The 18,429-nt window shown below is 36.6% G+C and overlaps 1 protein-coding gene across 1 annotated transcript in view; it reads left to right on the top strand.

Moving 5' to 3' along the window:
- Nucleotides 1-18,429, top strand: part of PARD3 (par-3 family cell polarity regulator) — a gene marked incomplete at its 5' end in the record, with an annotated part of 68,987 nt that overhangs the window by 38,893 nt on the left and 11,665 nt on the right. Inside the window, 4 exons of the mRNA XM_009076072.1 lie at nt 3,593-3,743; nt 9,781-9,970; nt 14,926-15,074; nt 16,122-16,166. Coding sequence (XP_009074320.1) covers nt 3,593-3,743; nt 9,781-9,970; nt 14,926-15,074; nt 16,122-16,166 — 535 coding nt within the window. The remainder of the gene's footprint in view (nt 1-3,592; nt 3,744-9,780; nt 9,971-14,925; nt 15,075-16,121; nt 16,167-18,429) is intronic.

The following is an 18,429-nucleotide window of genomic DNA, read 5'->3' on the forward strand; positions in this document are numbered from 1 at the left end:
CAGTGTTTATAAATATATGATAGAAGTAATAAATAAGACTGATCCAGACTCTTCTCAGGGCTGCCCAGTGCCAGGACAAGAAGCAACAAGGCACAAACTGAAATACAAGAAATTTCTTTATGCATGAGAAAACAAATTTTCTTCTTGGAGGTCCACCACTGGCAAAACTTGCCCTGCAGAGTTGTGGAGTCTCTTTCCTTGGAGGTATTCAAAACCCAACTGGACAACCTGCTCTTGTTGACCTTAATTTGCACAAGAGGTTAGGCTAGATAATCTCCAGTGGTTTCGTTCAACCTCAATTAGTCCATGACTCTGAACTCTCACACCAAGGACTGCTCTAGCTAGGGACAGCTATTGATAGAATAGGGGCTTGTACCTGCCTGGATTTCTTTATTTGCCAGACCCTTAATGAAGGTCAGGAATTCAAATAACTTTGTTTTTATTACCTACTCATTGATCAGTTAATCAAAATAAATTATACCAGATAACACTGATACTGGCTAAGAGAAGGAACTAGAATTTGTAATTCAATCTCTGTATTAGAAGTGCCTCAGGAAATATTTGAACTGCAATCTTGCTTTGGACTGTTGGTCTCTTTGTCTTGCCCACAACACAGTTTCCAAATTCTGTGTATTTTTTCTTGCACAAGCTTTACCAGTGTAAGGAAAGACATTTGGTTTTGTTTTGGTTTGGCTTTTTTTGTGAAAGCCAGTTGTCTAAGTTTTGCTATTTTATGAAAGGCATTGTATCTTTTGCAAAATGTTTGTGTAGTTGGCTGGTTATGCCTTTATTTAAATCCATCTTTTGAGATGCTAATTAGAAATGGAAAAAGTTTTTCTCATGGAAATTATAAAATACCTGATCCACTTTAGGAAACATGGCCATCTGAATGCAATGCTCCTGCTATTTCTTTTATTTACACTGTACTTTACTATATTATTAGGAGTGAATTTCTATGTATTTCTCTGATTCAGAGTGATCTTCTTGTCAGTATCTTTCTGCAACTCTCTTGAGATCTTTCTGCAAATGGGTTTGAAAGTTGATGGGTTGTCACATAAAGAAGGACTGTGCAATATGGCTCACTAAAAGCTGGACACTTGTTACATAAAGTCATCAATATAGCACTAGGAGAATAAATCTCAAACCACCTTGATATTTTCACACCTTATTTAAAGGCAGTGAAATACAGGTTAGTTCATGACTTAATGCCTTTATCATGCAAGTTTAAGCTCTCAAGCAGTCTAATGTTGCTATACCCTTGTTTCTTAGAGTGTTTCAGAATTTAACATTTCTTCTCAAATTTGCCTTAGATTCCTTTTGAACAGAGGCTACAACTATTGTTTAATTTACTTTTCGGTAAAGTTGTCACTTGTAATCTGCAATTTAAAAAAACTAATAAAACAAATCCTCATTTCACAATTTAAACCTTATTGAGTCTAATTCACTTGCACTGCAAGTTTATTATTCTCCTGCAGCTTGACGTGCCTCCAATTGTAATTGTGTTGACCCTCCGATGCAGTAAAGCTCCCCCGTGCTTATCAAGCTGGGAGAGATAAGTCTACAATTTGGAACTTCATTAAATATCTCATTTATATTAAACAGATGATGGCTTTGAACAGAAATAATAATTTTTACAGAGTCTACGACCTCCCGATCGTGGTCTCCTCAACTGTAGCGCGGCATTTCCAAACCTCCACCCCTCCATGTTGCCAGGCATCGTGCCAGGGCCCCGATGTCAGGAGTTGTTAGGTCATCAGGCTGCCTTCAAAGCCAAGTGCTTTGTAGCCCTTGAAGCAGATTTTTTAAAGTCTTTCTTAGCATACATTTCTTAGTCATCTGGGGAATGCGAGTAGAGTGATTAATAATGGGCAGCTGTTCCAAGAAAAAAAAAACCAACCAACAAGCATGTTGCTTGTTATTGTAATTCCTGAAACTACCTACTCCTCTCATGCTCGTTTGGAGACTGGTACTTGAAATAAGCATTCCCAGTGGCTTCAAGTAGTTTGCAGCACACTCAGTATCTTGCAGTATGTGGTTCCCACTGTCTTGCAATACATATGAAATAAATGCTGTGGGATTTGTGGCAGGACATTGTTTTTGAGATGTAAGCATATGCTTCAATATGAAGAGGTGTGTTGGTGAGAAGAGCTAATGCTTTGATACGTGAATTCATATTACTCTTCTGCAAAACACGTTTTTTTTTAAGTATTTGTTCTTTTTTTTTAATAGTGCTGTACTCAGTTAATGATATTTAGGTGAAGCAGTTTAATAGTGTCAGCAATTACCAAACAGGGAGCTAGAGCCCAGGTGAACTGAGAGCTTTAGGGGCAGGAAGGCTGCATGATGTGATGACTGGGTCATGGTGTGGGGAGTCTCTTGTCTGTGCAGGGAGAAATTGGACATCCACACTGATCTGAGTGTGATGCTCATTCTCCTCGTTCCCAGGGGCTGCGTTGACAGCAGAGCTGCCCATGGCTGGTGGGGTGGCTAAACTGAGCTAGATGATATCAAGTTGTTTTCTTTGCCTTTCACAAGCTCTGCTTCTCTGGGACTTACTAAAGAAAACTTGACTTTTCCCTCTCTTTTTGAAAAATCTGAAAGGCATATGTAGGAAAACAAGGGATGATGAGCTTCTGCAAGCAAAGGTTGAGCTGGGAAGTCACTCAGCGATGTCTTCTGCAGGAGAGCAGTTGTTGTGGGGAGGAGTACATGCACTCTCTGTTCTCCCCTATGCATGTGGCAAAGCAGACCATCTCCCATTGCTTCTTCCACCACATACTTCATCTGTCTTGTGATGCCTTGGGGAGTCTGGCTGTACTTGTGGTGGGCAGGGACCTGACAGCCCTGGGGGTTTGAGGGCTGTGGCAGAGAGCACTTCATGTCTTGCTAGTTCTTTTTTTTGTGTCTCTGCCTGGATGCTGCAGGTTTCAGGGAAGCATCCAGGATGAATGAAACATGTAAGGTCTCTTTACTCTGCAGCCAGTAAAGGCAGAGCAAAGAACTTGAGTAGGAAAAAAAAGTTATCGATGAAGTATGACAACTTCTTGCCTTTTTTTTCTTTCCCTCCTCATTACAAAACTTTTGAGTGTTTGTGTATAGGTTACTAATATGTGTGCTGGGGTTTCCTGGGGGTTGACATGATGATTGCATTTGAAAACAAGTTGCACCACTTTGGCACCAGCAGCCCAATTCCAAATGTTGTTCCTGCTCTATGCTTCTGACAGGGGCCTTGTTGTGTCTGGCTATTGGTGTGTGGAAGATGGCCCAGCTGTCAGCCCAGTGGTATTGAAAACAACCCAAACTGTCTGCTTAAGAAATTATCCAACAAAGAGTCACCAAAATGCAATGGGTTTTTTTTTCATCAATTTTCTGCTGAAGGATTTGAAATTTGACAGGGCACCGTGGGGGGTGCAAGGCAAAGGGGTTAGAAAGTTGGTCATTACGCAGAGCTGTCATTGCAAATTATCTTTGTCCAGGGTGAGAAGTTCTAGCTCATTTGGTGCTCAGACAGGTCTAGGCCTTAGGCAATTTGTTACAGTTCCCCCGTGCTGTTAAGTGGACCCCAGGCACTAATTTTCCCCTCTCTGTGCAGCTGGAATCACCTGGGAGCCCCTGCGGGCCAGAGCTGCCCATAGAGACTCTGCTGGAGGATCGGGAGCGAAGGATTTCCCATTCGCTCTACGGTGGAATCGAGGGGCTCAGCGAGTCACCCACAAAGAACGTGGCACTGAGTAGGATAATGGGTGAGTCAAAGCAGCTCTGCTAAACGGGGCATGTTTTTATTCCTTTCTCTGATTCATCGAAGGACAATTAATGTATTATGTGGGAATCAAGAAACATGGAGGTTGCACTGACCGACGTAAAATGTGCCTTAAAATTGTTGCACGCAAGCCTGCTGGATAGTCAATGTGAGGAAAAAAAAGTCAAATGGAATATTGCACGCAAGCCTGCTGGATGGTTCATGTGAGGAAAAAAAAGTCAAATGGAATTCTAAAGTGAATTTTGTATCCTGTGGCAGGTGACAGAACAAATAACAGTAGCATTTAACATGTTTCTTTAAACGTCTGATCCGAGACAATAAATTATTGGCTGGCCTAGGCTCCATATTGAGTTTTCAGACTCATCCAAGTCAGTGATTCATGGGAATTTATGATTTTTTTCATCATTTCTTCTCCTCTGTTTCAGTCCTACTAAGATACAAAGATAAATAAGGCAAACTTACATCCATTTACGCTTATTAGGGCATTTCATTAATTTGTTTGAATTTTTGCTTGGCAAAATTGTTTGAATTTGAAAACATCATCAGTAATTTTAAGCATCCCTTGCGTAGATTCTGTACCATACCATCTGTGTGGTCCCAGTGGATAATGAGGTTATTAGTGGTTGCAGCAATTCAACTTCTGATGTACAGAGCTAGGTAATAAAGACTTGTCTTGCCACAGAAGTGGTTGGACTTACTGACTGGGATGGGATTAGTTTGAAAGGATTTTCAAATTTAAACACAAAAAGCAGCTTGATGAAAATAGCACCTGACAGAAGACGTGACAATTGCTTGCCTGAGTTGCAGGTTTTAAACAGAAGATGTGGCCATTAAATCTGGGATTTTTTTTAGTGTACAGGGAATATGTTGGAAGATGCTGCTTTAAACTTGTTATGAAGCCAGGCTGAACTTATTTTTTTAATTGCTTTAGATTGATTTTTCAGTCTTAGAAAAATGAAGTCCACCCATGAGGATTTTTCCAGTCAACAGTTCATGTATATTTTTCACCCTTTTTTGGGGTGTGGGTTTTTTCTGTTTTATTTTTTTTTTTAAATTTTTGTATTTTGGGGGTTGTATTTTCTTTGTAGTAACAGAATAACAGTGTTGTTAGACTCTATGAAAATCCACAAGTTTGCTATTTAGGGCATTTCTTCCATGAAGTCTTTTGTACTTTTTTTTTGTGCATTTGGGCAACAGTAATTAGAAACAAATCATATTCTGTTCTATTGCATTTCATTTGGTTCAGCTCAGATGAAAATCAAGGAAGCATGAAACCCTGTCACCCCAAGTCATACACTCTTAAAGAGAACAATTAAAAACCCCAACTATTTATTTATTGACAAATTTAAGGAGTGATAAAATAATTTGAAGTTTCAACAAAAGATAAAAATCTTCCTGAAATTATTAATATCTAATGTTTTAGATTACCTCTGGAGTGTAAACATATGGAAAAAGAAATCCATCCTGCATTTTCTAAGTTTTTTATAACCTGAAGTTAATGTTTTGATTTCCTCTGAGTCATTGTTTTTCTGTATTGTTTTCAGGAGCCAGGAACTATGTAAAAAATTGGTTGGTTGTGACTTAAATCCATTGATGCTTTAGTGGAAGCATTTGGAAAATCAAATTGTGCCTGAACCTCATAGTACATGTGATTTAGTAAAGAATAACTGAAAACTGGGCTTGCCAGGACTGGGCTGTTGCATTCTGCAATCACAGCAACATTGCAGAGCTGTCATGTTTCAACCCAATTTTTGGGGGAACAGGCAGTCTTCTAATACACTAATTTTTCTGAATTCATCAGTACCACTTAGTTAAAACTGCAGTGTTCATAGTCTGTTGTTGCATGCATGTTTTCTTGCAGTACCATCAACAGAGAGGCAATATTACCTGTTGGGGCAGATAGGTCCAGTTGCTTGTTTCCATAATAGCTAACATCTGTAAGACTTGATCATTTGTTATGCAGTGGAATTACTGTCCTTTTTAGCATAGAGGATGAGAAAAAACTCAGTGCTTTTTTTTATTTTCTTGAGAATGTTTAAGTGGTGTTACATGACTCTTCCAGAGATTTTTTTGCTCTCTTGAGAACTGGCCTAAAAGTGAGGATTAGTCCTAAGAGGAATCTGGCTGAGGAAGGCTGGAGCTCTGTCCCTTCCCATGCCAGCCCTGATCATGAAAACAAGCCAAAAAAAGTGTTTTATGCAGTTCTGGTTCCCTTGAGTGCTCTCCTGATACCAAGACTTACAGACTCTCTGAATCACCTGATGTCTTTTTATTTACCCTTCAAAGGGTTTAACTATGTGAAATTTTAGTACTCTCTGTACTTTGTAGTGAGAAGGTTACAGTTTGTTTCCATGGGTGTAGGAGTAGGTCTTTCTGCTACTATTCTGTTTGGATTAAATTATAGATTTTGAGTTTTCTTCCTTTCTATAAGCTAGATTTTTCACAAGCAGTATCTCAAAGTGGGAAATGCCTGCTCTTTTCTGTCATTGCTTAAAGTTGGAACAAAGCTTTTAAGAGGGTTTTGTTTCTTTTAAATACAGCTAATGTAATTTTCAGGAAAGGTATTTAAGACAATTTCCTTGCTCTTTCAATCCATAACTGACAGCAAGAACTGGTTGTCAGAGCCTTGCTGTGAGAGTGGGAATAAAATACCAATTTTAGAAGGTGATTTAAATTATGTAAAATAATGTTTGCTTACAGCAAAAAGGCTACAATGAATCTTTTAATGTTGCTGACGATTCTCATGTTGATCTACTTTTCTAGATAATTATGGCTATTATGAATTTTCTTATGCTTTTTCACTTTATAATATGTCACTGAAAAATTCTGATGGAGGAAAGATAGGACTTTCTCTATTTAGGGAATGATATTTTTGATTTAGATGTGGTGGGTTTTTTTATTTATACTAGTTAGGTTTTCTCTTTGAAAAATTAGATGGTGGCAACAAACCCTTATGTTTGTTTATTTTAATATTTTCAGGTTGCATGTTGTTAGCACATTCAGAATAGCAACAATACGGGTTTGCTTGGCTCTATGATTAAAAATTCAAGTCCCTTCCTCTGATGCACTATTCCTGTATATCATCTATTATGCTTCTGAGTTTTGCAATACACAAATACATAGCTGCTCTCTATATAAATTATTCTTATTCAACAAACAGCTTAGTACAAAGTCCTCTTTCATCTCTTTCTTCTAGTTGCTGATATTTTTTTTATGAACATGGTGGGGTTTGTTGCTAAAGGTGACTAAACAGAAGTTATTTATTGGGAGGTACACAAAATAGCAATCACTTGCACTAAATCTGCTTTTCATTCTGAAGGATCCCCCAGAACTTTGTAAAATTTGGTATTTCCTACACAACAGGAAATACTTTGTTCTTTACATAAATAATTGCTATCTAAAGGATGGAATCAGGTGGAAGCACTACTGACAGAAATTTGGCTAGAGATGTAGAGTGTGTGTGTCAGTGAAATGAAAATAACCCTTTACAATCAGAGTGTAGCTCCCTGACCAGGAATCTCATCAGAATGTGGTGCCCTGCTACAACAGTCTTGACAGGTCTGAGCACTCTCTTGAAATCCAAGGCCTGGATATAGTGGAGAAATTTTTGTCCTTAGATGTTCCCCAGACATCTGTTGTACAATTGGTCTGAATGCCACAGTATCAAATGATCATGAGTGACTCCTAAAGTAATACTGTGTTTTGAATATATGATGAGAATGTTTAACAAATTTCATAGACCTTCCTTTAAAGACAAAGCAATAGCAAAAGCACAAGGATCAAGCCAGATATAGTTCCATGACAATGCAGTGTCACTATGGGAGCCAAATTGTTCCAGCAAATATATTAACCAAACTTCAGGGATTTTCCGGATTTAAATGGACACGGAGCAATTTTAATTCTTCATGAGTAAGATTGTTGTTCATATTATGTACTGTGTTTGCTCAGGGGTTTTTTGAGTGCTCTATGTTGGTGGTTTAATTCAAGACCAAACTGTTTTCTGATCTGCTAATAGATATATAATAGTTTTGAACTGTTGCTGTTTGGCATATTTTTTCCTTCTAAGATGAAAATTCTCACAGACCTAGAGACCAGCCATTTGGTACTGGAGCTCTGAGGCTTCTTTTTCTGCAGAAACAGATGGGAATCCTTCTTACCCCATAGTTTGGTGTGGTCCTCAGGCTATGCTTCTTTAGATGGGTAACTTGGCCAAGAAATTTGAGCATCATTGTCCTGAGATAAGACACACTTGAAAGGGAGAATGTTTTCCCTTGCTTAGTACACTGTCCAAAATACTTGATGTTATTATAGATTACCTCACTGAAGTAAAATTAATATATGCAAAACTGGACTTGAAGTGTATTCAGAGTCTAAATTTTCTAGCCTGAGGGAAAATGACTGTCTTGAGGAGGTTTCTAGACAGCTCAAGCGATGCCTTAGATTTGTAAATCAGTCAAATATCCTGATGATTACTGGATTTGAAGTTTATTTGATGTTTCCTTGTAAAGTTTCTCACAACACATGCAGGGTTAATTCTCCAGGGGTATTTTCTGTCCACTTCAGCTGAGTTCTCTACAAAGGATGTACTGAGTCTGTTGCTGAGGTTAGTTTAACCATCTGTTGGAGGCAAAGCCTTTCACCTGTTTTTAGCTTCATCTGCAATGAAAAGCATAGGAATGTCAGATGGGTTTTCTCCTAAATTCCAAAGCAACTATTAAAATGTCGGTCTTCACCCTGGTCAGATATAAAGAAGGGTAGTGAAAAGTTAAAAATATTACTGAATTCCTGTAGCCTCTCAAATGGGAAGTTCAATCTGCCGAATGCCGTAAGGTTATACCATTTCACAACCAGTTCTTCGGAGACATTAACTACAGAGTGAACAGTCTTGTAGGCATTTTGTTTGGAAAGAAGTACATTAGCAGGCTAAACATTAACCTGTTCATCAAAGGAGCCATTGCTGGGCAGAATCAGCTGTTATGCAAACTGCATACATTCATTTCAGTTTGACAGTGATGAGATGTTCATCGTGCAGTGCCTCTTTCTTCCAGCCACTTCTTCAGCCTGACTTAATGATCTCTCTTGAACCAGATTTCTCCCCTTTGGAAAGCTGAACAAAATGTATTATCTGGTGCAGTGAGGATTTTAACAAGCTCTTAACACATAAGGTTTTGTTTGCTTGTTTGTTTTTTAATAATTCCTGCACAGTTAGTGATTGGTAACTGAAATATTTCCAGAAAAGAGGAAAAGATTATTTTCCCTTAATTCTACACAATTTTCCCATATCTACAGGCAATATAAAGTGTGGAAATATTTGATGTTTCCATAGAATCAGTTTATGTTACTGAAATATAAGTTTTGCAGTATACTACTCCAGTGCATCATAATTTTAGAATAATTTATAGTTTGTTGTCAGATTGATTGTTGGTTGATTAAGCTACTGTGTTTCTTCTCATGAAATGTGACAATTTTAGTAATTGTTTCAGTAAGATCATATCATCTTTTTACATGTACTCTCACAAATGAACCCAATAAAGTCTGCCACTGAACAGAGACTAAAGTTGAGTCTGTATTATGACCCTTTCATGTATGTGATGGCTCTAGTTTAAACATTTTAATATCAGTGTTAAAACTTGAATTTGGTGGTAATAGAATTGGGTAAATTTTTTCAAAATTTTGCATGTGTGCCTCCAAATTATTTTTTTAAAGGAGAGAATGAAAATTTGGAATCATTTAGCTTTAGTCATGATTTTTCATCACATTTCACAGTTCTCTCATTTGTGGATGTATTATTAAAGGATTCGTTTAGCTTTAGTCATGAATTTTCATCACATTTCACAGTTCTCCCATTTGTGGATGTATTATTAAAGGATTCCAAGTTCCTAACAGCAGTGGAACAATTTGAGTCAGTGTTATCAGTAGCACTGCAGTTTCACATGACCTTTTATCACCTGTGATTATGTATTTTTCAAGGCACTCTCTGCCATTATTTAGTTTTGGGGTTTTTTCTCCCTTTTGTTCAGGTAAATATCAGCTGTCTCCAACGGTGAACATGCCCCAGGATGACACTGTCATTATTGAAGATGACAGGCTGTCGGTCCTTCCTCCTCATCTCTCTGACCAGTCATCATCCAGTTCCCACGATGATGTTGGGTTTGGCACAGTTGATGCTGGTGGATGGGCTAAAGCTGCAATTAATGAGTCAACAGACTGGTAAGAGCATGGTTTAGTGGAAGGCAAAACCAGATGGCTGTGGTTGCCTCTTTTCCTTTAGTTACATTTTTGGGTACTGCTAACATTAAGTTTTTTCGTCACATTTAGATTTTACTGTTTTCAAACTGGTAACTGTCCCTGTTTCAGGAAGTTAGTTGGTACAGATTTATTATATTGCCATATATATATATATATCTAAAAGCCTTTCAATGCTTCTGTGTACTTTCTTGCTTTTCCTAATAATGTACAGTAATTTTAAAATCTCCTTAGAGGTCGAGACAGCTCTTTATTTTGCCTTTAGTGCTAATGCTTGTACTAAAAGAACTAGTTAAGATTTCTTCATTCTGTGTGAAAAAATAACCTTTCATATCATTGTGATTTGTAGACAGTGAACTGTAATAGCTCTGTATTTAAATGTATGGAAAGTAATAGTTCCACATTTAAAACTATAGAAAGTAACTTTATATGTTTTATCCATAGTAAAAATAATTTTGGTGAGTCTTAGGTTGACTCTCTGATTACTTCAATACCTTTTAATATTAGAGTCTTAATAAGAAATGCATTGAGCTCCATTATTGACTTGCTTAGGTTCCTGGCAAAGAAATACTGTTTATTGCTTAGTTAGTACAATTAATACAGATCTAAGATTTAATTTGCAAGTCCTGTAATCATCTATAGTAATGGCAAAACAAAAGCCCACCCCTGTACACTGCCACTTACTGAAGCTAGATAATTACCACAAATGGTGTGAAGTGTATGAATTTTCTTATTTTTCTTGTCTCTTGAGCCTGTTATGAATGTCAGCAATATCTTAATAAAACAGCAATAGCATCTGCCAGCTGATATGTACCTGTCAGCTATTTCTTTTCTTTATATTAGTTTATTTCATCTTATGTCCAGGAATTGTATTTTAAGCACTGTTTTAGTGATTGTATAAAAAGGTAATTTTTTTCATCCTGATGTGCCTTTTTTTTTTTTTTAATATTAGATTTCTTCTTATGGACAAGTCACACCTGTAATTTGGGCCTGTGAAAAGTCCATTTGTCTTTTATAAAAGCTTTTTGAGCTGAGAATCTGAGACATTTAAATAGGATAGTACTCAATCTGCACATAATAGTGTATTGGTGAAGGAGATTTTTTAGCTGAATATGAGAAAAAACATATGACAGAAAGTAAAAGCTCATTTGAAACCTGCAGATGGTTTTGCATTGACTTCTGCTGCAAGTCTTGCTATTCATATACTTCTTTGTCAATGAAAGTAACAGTAAAGAAAATAGGGATTAGATATTGTGGAACTGATTGTGCTCAAAAAACCTTTAAACGTTGTATGAGAAACTGTAAAGGTCTTCAGATACAATGACACTTAAAAGAGGAGATCAGTGCAGCACTTTACTATCTAATGTATTCTATTTGTAAAAAAAGTAAATAGCAGTAGAATTAGATTGTTGCATTAATTTCCTGAGGCTAATGGATGAAGGAAGACTTGTAAAACGAAGGTGCACTGAATGATTTTGCTGGAAGGCACAAAGGGTAAAAACTAAGAATATGGATGAAGGGTTATCCAAACAAGAATGGCAGCTGTTCTGAATCACAGAAGAAAATGTAAGCTTTTCCAGCCTCACAATATCTCCCTAATCCTTGATGAAAATGTTATGAAAACAAAGGGGCAATAAGACAGGATTAATAAGTGGAATTTTAATAACATTGAGGGTCAGAAGACGGTTACATTCTTTTAAGGATCAGCTGTCATTCCAGAAATCTTATTTGTTAAGTATGCTAGAATATAGTAAATTGCATTTGGCATTGCTTAATGACTTGCACTAAATTCACCTTCTGCCTTTTATTGATGTGGTTGAAAAATATTAAAATAAGGTATTTTTAAGGGCATTAGTTCCTTCTCTGTGCTCATTGGCTTTTGCAGTTGTGGCTCTTCCTGGGGACTTTTGAATACTTATAGAGAATGTGCATGCATTCAAATTCCTGTGATCTGCTTCTTCCTTCATTACTAAAACATGCTCATGGGTCATTAAAAATAGAAGTAAAACAGGGCATGAAATTTGATAACTCTACACAGGGCAGATAAAGGTGCTAAGTAGCACCTTTAATGTGCAGGATACTATGTAAACATGGAATAATAATTCCAACCTCTCTTGATTTTAATCAAGATTTTTAATCTTGCAGAAAAATCTGCAAGTGTGTGTGGAAGGAAGGTGTTATAAGCTCCAGATCAGGGAACCAGAGGCAAAGTCCCTAATGGTAGTGTCAGTGGAAACACTAGGATCCAATCTCCCAAATTCCCAACTGCTGATGCCATGTCCACACCCCACTGCTCTTTCAGGGTCTGTTGGTGTCCTTTTGGAGTTATAGTTGACTTTGGAGTTTTAGTCTTTTCTTAGGACTTCAATATGTATGTGTGTGCTATATTTACATGGAAATAATATTCAGCTCTATTAGAGGCTTTATACAGGTGGATCAAAGCAAGTTCATATGAAAAAAAAAGAAGGATACAGCCAAATGAAATAGCTGCAGAAATTCACCCTTTTTGTAGAAAGTGTCACATTTTGTTTGGCAAGATTAAGCCAGTTATCTTTAACAAATGTGAGCTGTGCTAACACATGTTGCTGGACAAAATTTTCACTTAGTAAAACCACATTTTTCTGGTCTTCAGAGACATGACTGACTAGCAGTGAGCCAGAAACTCCTGTGTGGCCTTGGGAAAGTCAATTATGATCTGATTATGAAAGGTGTTGAAACCCTGTAAGTTGTTTGAGTCACTCTGGAGGATGTTTTTAGACTTAGGTGGTTCTTACTCAGCTACATTACACTGCTGTAAATGCTTGAAATTTATATTGGCCTTGTCTGTTTTATCTTTCTATCATGTGGAGATAATTTTTTCCCTATTTTGTAGGAGTGAATGTAAGGACTAAACAGTTATTTTTGAGTTTGGTCTCTGATTCATCAGAGCTTTTAAGCATATGCTTCAAAACACTGCTAAATTGCACAGACATCTCTGAAATAGTTGCAGTAATTAAATGTAAAACACTATGAGCCTGAGCCAGAAACATTAAAGTCAAAAGGCACTTGACATTGGCTTTATTCATATAAGCTCTGATCCTGCTCACACTGAAGTATTATATGCTTGTCACATCCACATATCTTATTATTTGTAAATCTGCTATAACTAGAGTGAGTTTCTCCTTAGCTGCCTGGTAATGCAGAGAGTGATTTTTGTCCTTTTTAGTACTTGATGCCTTTGGACACTTTTCCTTGCCTCTCTTGACACTCATGCCTAATACCCAGGTGTTTCTTCATCAAAGATGCTGCTGGAAATCATAGTACATGGCCTACAGAAACATGTGCATGTTACAGAATTTAAAAGTATAAGTTGGTTTCTGCAGAAATTCACTATTTGCCTGTTTCTCACTAGGAATGAGATGCATATTACACTTAGCCCTTAAAGTAGAAAATTGTTCTTTTGCACCATGTTGCTAAACAGTAACATGTATGTTCACAGTATTTTGAATGGCATTTAGAGATCTATTTAGAGGTGTACTTAGAGACCTCAGTGACAAAATATTTAGCTTTTTTATTCTTGAAGTACAGCAACAATCAAAGAGGAGATCTTGAGAGATCATTTTCCTATAGGTTAGATAACAATGGTGCAAAATATTAATTTTTCAGTATTTTATCCTTTTGATTTCATTTTGCACCAGATAAAAATCTAAATACTCTCCCCTGTTCCAGGAGTCAGAAGATGTTTGTGTGAATTTCCTTTCATACTGTTTATTAGCAATAAGCAATCTTGCTTTTTTTTTTGAAAAAGGGTATTTTTAAAATGTGCTGTGGCCATAGGGACACACTGCAAGCCTAGGGTGTAGCTTGCACACCAAATTTTGATTGCACTCTTGCATTCTTGATTCTGCCAATATTTGACCAACATTAATAAATCTACCTTTGGCATGCTTCTGATGAAGCTCACTGCTGACCTGACTCACTCAGCCTAGGTCACATAAAAAAAACCTGCAGAAGAAACCAAACCTCAATGCAGTTACCCATCTCAGTGATTTGGTGGTGGATCCATTGTAGCAAATGCTTGTGCTGTAGGGAAGCAATTTGTAAAAATATGCTTGTCTGCATGGCCAGGTTAAAAGGAAGAAAAGCTGTGAAAATGAAGCTCACTGCTGACCTGACTCACTCAGCCTAGGTCACATAAAAAAAACCTGCAGAAGAAACCAAACCTCAATGCAGTTACCCATCTCAGTGATTTGGTGGTGGATCCATTGTAGCAAATGCTTGTGCTGTAGGGAAGCAATTTGTAAAAATATGCTTGTCTGCATGGCCAGGTTAAAAGGAAGAAAAGCTGTGAAAAATTTGCAAAATATATGCTTGTCATATTTTTATATTGTCATAGGTTAAAAGGAAGAAAAGCTGTGAAAAATTTACAAACGGTTTCACATATGGAGAGAAATTTTAATTCAAAGTCTTTAAATAAAGAAATTTTAATTCAAAGTCTTTAAATAAAGAACTTTAAAGCTCTGTGGGCTTCAGGCAGGACAGAGTCTATTTATGCTTTCCGAAAAACATTTTCTGATGAAGAAAAGTCTGATAAATTTTCTATCTGTATAATATATTTGTTGCTCAGGAAGAAAAAAGGAACTGTTCTATTCTTCCTCAAATTATTCCTGTGTTGGGCTTTACTTTCTGATAGTATATGTAGAGTGCCCCAGATATGTATGTCTTTCATTAAAGCTCATGGGTGAAATTCTTGATACTATTTAACTAGAATTGCTTGATGCAGTAAAACATGTGTGTACCCAAGTGATTGCATTGGTTTATTTAAAACTGTGCACTTTATCTTTAGTAGAAGTCACGTGCTAAATAAATGCTTTTCTCTGAAGAGTGAAAGGTTGCGTGACCTTGATCAATGTTCACATGATTTTTTTCCCTTCTTACAGCACTCTTAGTCCAGATGTTGATCCAGTACTTGCCTTCCAGCGAGAGGGTTTTGGACGCCAGAGCATGTCAGAAAAGCGTACAAAGCAATTTTCAGATGCCAGTCAGTTGGAGTTTGTTAAAACACGAAAATCCAAAAGCATGGATCTAGGTAGTGAGTGATATTTTTTTCAATTTTTTTTCTTATTTGAACCTGATTTTCATGTTGTAAGTATATAGATTTTGTCATTCAGACATATTGTGTATGTGCAGCACTACTGTGCATAATGTCTACTGGTGGGAAGGATTTACTTGCATGGCCAAGTGGCCTGTGTGTTGTTTGTTGTTTGTAAATGTCCATACATTCAAACATTGCAGCCCTCTGGATATGTGGTTATACATGAAGATAATAACCAGTATTTATTAAAATGGAGGTGAAAAGTGCATTTACCAATCCATATGGAATAACTATGTAAAACTACCACACTGTGGTTCTGGGTAGCCAGGTTTATTCTCAGTTCATGATTATAAAGCAGTTAGCCTTAAAGGTCCTTCATAGCCTCTCATTTTGTAGATGAATTCAGAATTGAAATTGGGGCTAGGCTGACATCTGCTTGAGACTCAAGTTTTAATATTTAACAGAAACCCTATAAAGTATCAGCAGCTAAGACAGGCAATCAACTATGATCATTTTAACTGATAAACCAACTGAGAATATGTAATTGCTAACAAGCCCATCTATTTTTCTGCCATTGAATTCAGATTCTGAAGTGCAGACTCTAGTAACCTTAAACAGTGAGTTTTGATTGTTTAAACACACAGAATTCCCTACTCAGAATAATAAAATAGAATGCAATTCACTCCTTTACAATAGTTGTGAATATCTTAGCTACAATCCCTAATTCACCAACTTCCTCAGGGGCCAGTAAGGTTGGTGGTATTGACTTGTCTTGACTAGCTGCGATGTGCTAACGTGTAAATAACATATTGTACCTGCCTGGGATGTGAACATGACTGACATTGCATGAAGGTTACTAGTTTGCTGCCATTTCTACCCAGAATGTTTGCTTACTGTTGCAGTCTATTTGCATGAAGTATGACATTGCTAAGGTCCCCTAACTTGAAAAAAAAAAAAAAAAAGCAAACCAGAAGGAATGTTGGATGCATGTGGGGCATGGGCACTAACTGGGCTAACCGTTATGCATTTACCTTTTAACAGTAGCTGACGAGACTAAGCTCAGTACAATGGATGACCAGAAAACAGGTAAGAATTGACAGTAAGGCTGTTGCTATAGAAACCTTGGTCAAAGCAGCTTACCACAATTACAGAACTGCCAGTCAAATTGCATGAAAACATGAATATTCCAGTACTTGCATGGCTGCTTTCTATTGTTGTGAATAATCAAGTCGTAGAGAAAAAGAAAATTCTCCATAGAGATAAGTATCTAGGGTGGTATATTCAACCAGGTCGTGCATGTGACTGTAGGCAGACACCTGTTTGTACACTTTGAACTCATAAATATTCAGAATTGTTTGGGGTTTTTTGTCCTTTCAAAAAAATCTTGGAAATCTCCTCCTAGCTTCAAACTGTAATGCACAGAGAGATGATTTAGAAGAGTTGAGTGTTTGGCTATTACAGTGCTAACACAGTGCTTGGAAATAATTATTTTAATTAGAAAACTGCTACCTTTGCCTTAAGTGGTCATCAGATACATGTTGTGAGTTGAGTTGAAGATTATTTGTGCAAGTTGATTTGCCTTTGGAGCTGAAACCTGAGCATCGTAACAGAACAAAAGAATATGTAAATGAATCTTTTCCACATACCATTCATTGTAATGTTTCACAAAATGATAATGAGAAATAGCTTTCAAGGCATATTTTTTATTAGTAATTAAAATAATGCACCAACTGCAATTATGAACCTTTATGATTTATTAATATAAGTTAGCTTTTGACCTATGGAATGCTATTTTAATTAGACTAGATGCAGAGGACACCGTAACATTACTTAGCTCTAATTAGGAACAATTCACCTTTTTAACCCGAAAATGTTATTTATTTTAGCATGATTTGAAAAGTAGTACATTCCATACAGAATTTACAATTACTAATTCACAACTGCATCTCTGTTTAACCAGACTTTCTAACATGAGCAGGAATACCGAAAAGCTATAAGGAATCAAGTGATAAAATTACAATTTTTATTTAAACAGCTAAGCCTTCTAGCTCTTAAAATGTTGCAGAATATGGCCACAGACTTGCAGCTTTACAAACTGAGAATGAGTACACACAATTAAAATGTATGAATGTTTTGAAGGATTGAAGCCATCAGAGTGTGAACGTATGAATTGTATTAATGGTTGTGGTAATAATCAGTACTTAGAAACCACCTTCACCCCTGAGCATTAGTCACATAAAAAGGAGTTAAAGATCAAACTCAAAATTATTGTCAATTATTTTTCATTTCCTTATTAACCTGCCTATTGGAATGGGTTGTGATGAGAATGGTGTAAAATGTGTGTGTTTTAGTAAAATGTGATGCTTAGGTTTTGTGGTATCAATAGAGGTTGTTATGAACTGAGTGTAGTTTTTCTCTACTTGTAACACCTGGATTAAATTCCAAAAAAGTGACAATTCGGACAACTTGGGTAAAAGAGCATGACCATACCATCTGGACTAGGCAGTTACATATTTTGTGCACAGCAAGCTCAGTGGCTGGAAAAAAAAAGGAAAAACGACTTTTACTGTACTTTTACTTTATTTATCTTGCATGCTTTTAACCAGGTTTTGTATATAAACATTGGATTTCTCCCATTACTGAAGATGGATGTGGCTGTTAAACAAACCACTTACTGTAGTTTGACTTAAAAATTGTCTGATTCTAAGAAAAAAAATGCTTCAAATGTGTGGTGAACTACGCTTTAATGAACTGTAGAAGCCAGAAAACTTCAACATATATTTACTTTAGAAAATTAAAAACAAACTCTGTTACTGTCACAGTTGGACTTAATAGTATTAGCTGAAAAGGAGAGATTAGAACTCACCAGCCCTAGTTACCTTAATAGTTTTTTAATTGTTTTTCTTTCTATAGTTCACTTGAAGTACCTAATCCTTGCAGTGTTTACAGTTCATCCTAGAGGTTAGAAGTATATTCAGTAGCAATTGAGCATGGCTCATTTATTGAATCCCAGGCATACTATAGGTCTAGGTGGCTATTTTTCCATGTACACATTATGAAAATGAAAAAGGAAGAAAACAATCAAAGAACATTTATTTAAATTATTTATTGATCTATTTTTTTTCCCAGTGCTTTTTAAATAAACTGTTTTATTAAATGGAACCCAAACTAAAGTGTTTTTCATGCAGTTACTTGCTGTATTCCTCCCCTGCTCTGCCCAGATGAAGTGTTACTCTCTTAGTGTCTGAATTGAACTAGAAATGGAAGAATTTATCAAATGTAAATGGAGCAGATGTTAGGCAGTAGAGAGACTCACTGCTAATGTTGTCCAAGAAAGTGTTTAGAAAGT

The sequence above is a fragment of the Acanthisitta chloris genome, unplaced genomic scaffold (genome assembly GCF_000695815.1).
Source record: "Acanthisitta chloris isolate BGI_N310 unplaced genomic scaffold, ASM69581v1 scaffold7720, whole genome shotgun sequence".
Lineage (NCBI taxonomy): Eukaryota > Metazoa > Chordata > Aves > Passeriformes > Acanthisittidae > Acanthisitta > Acanthisitta chloris.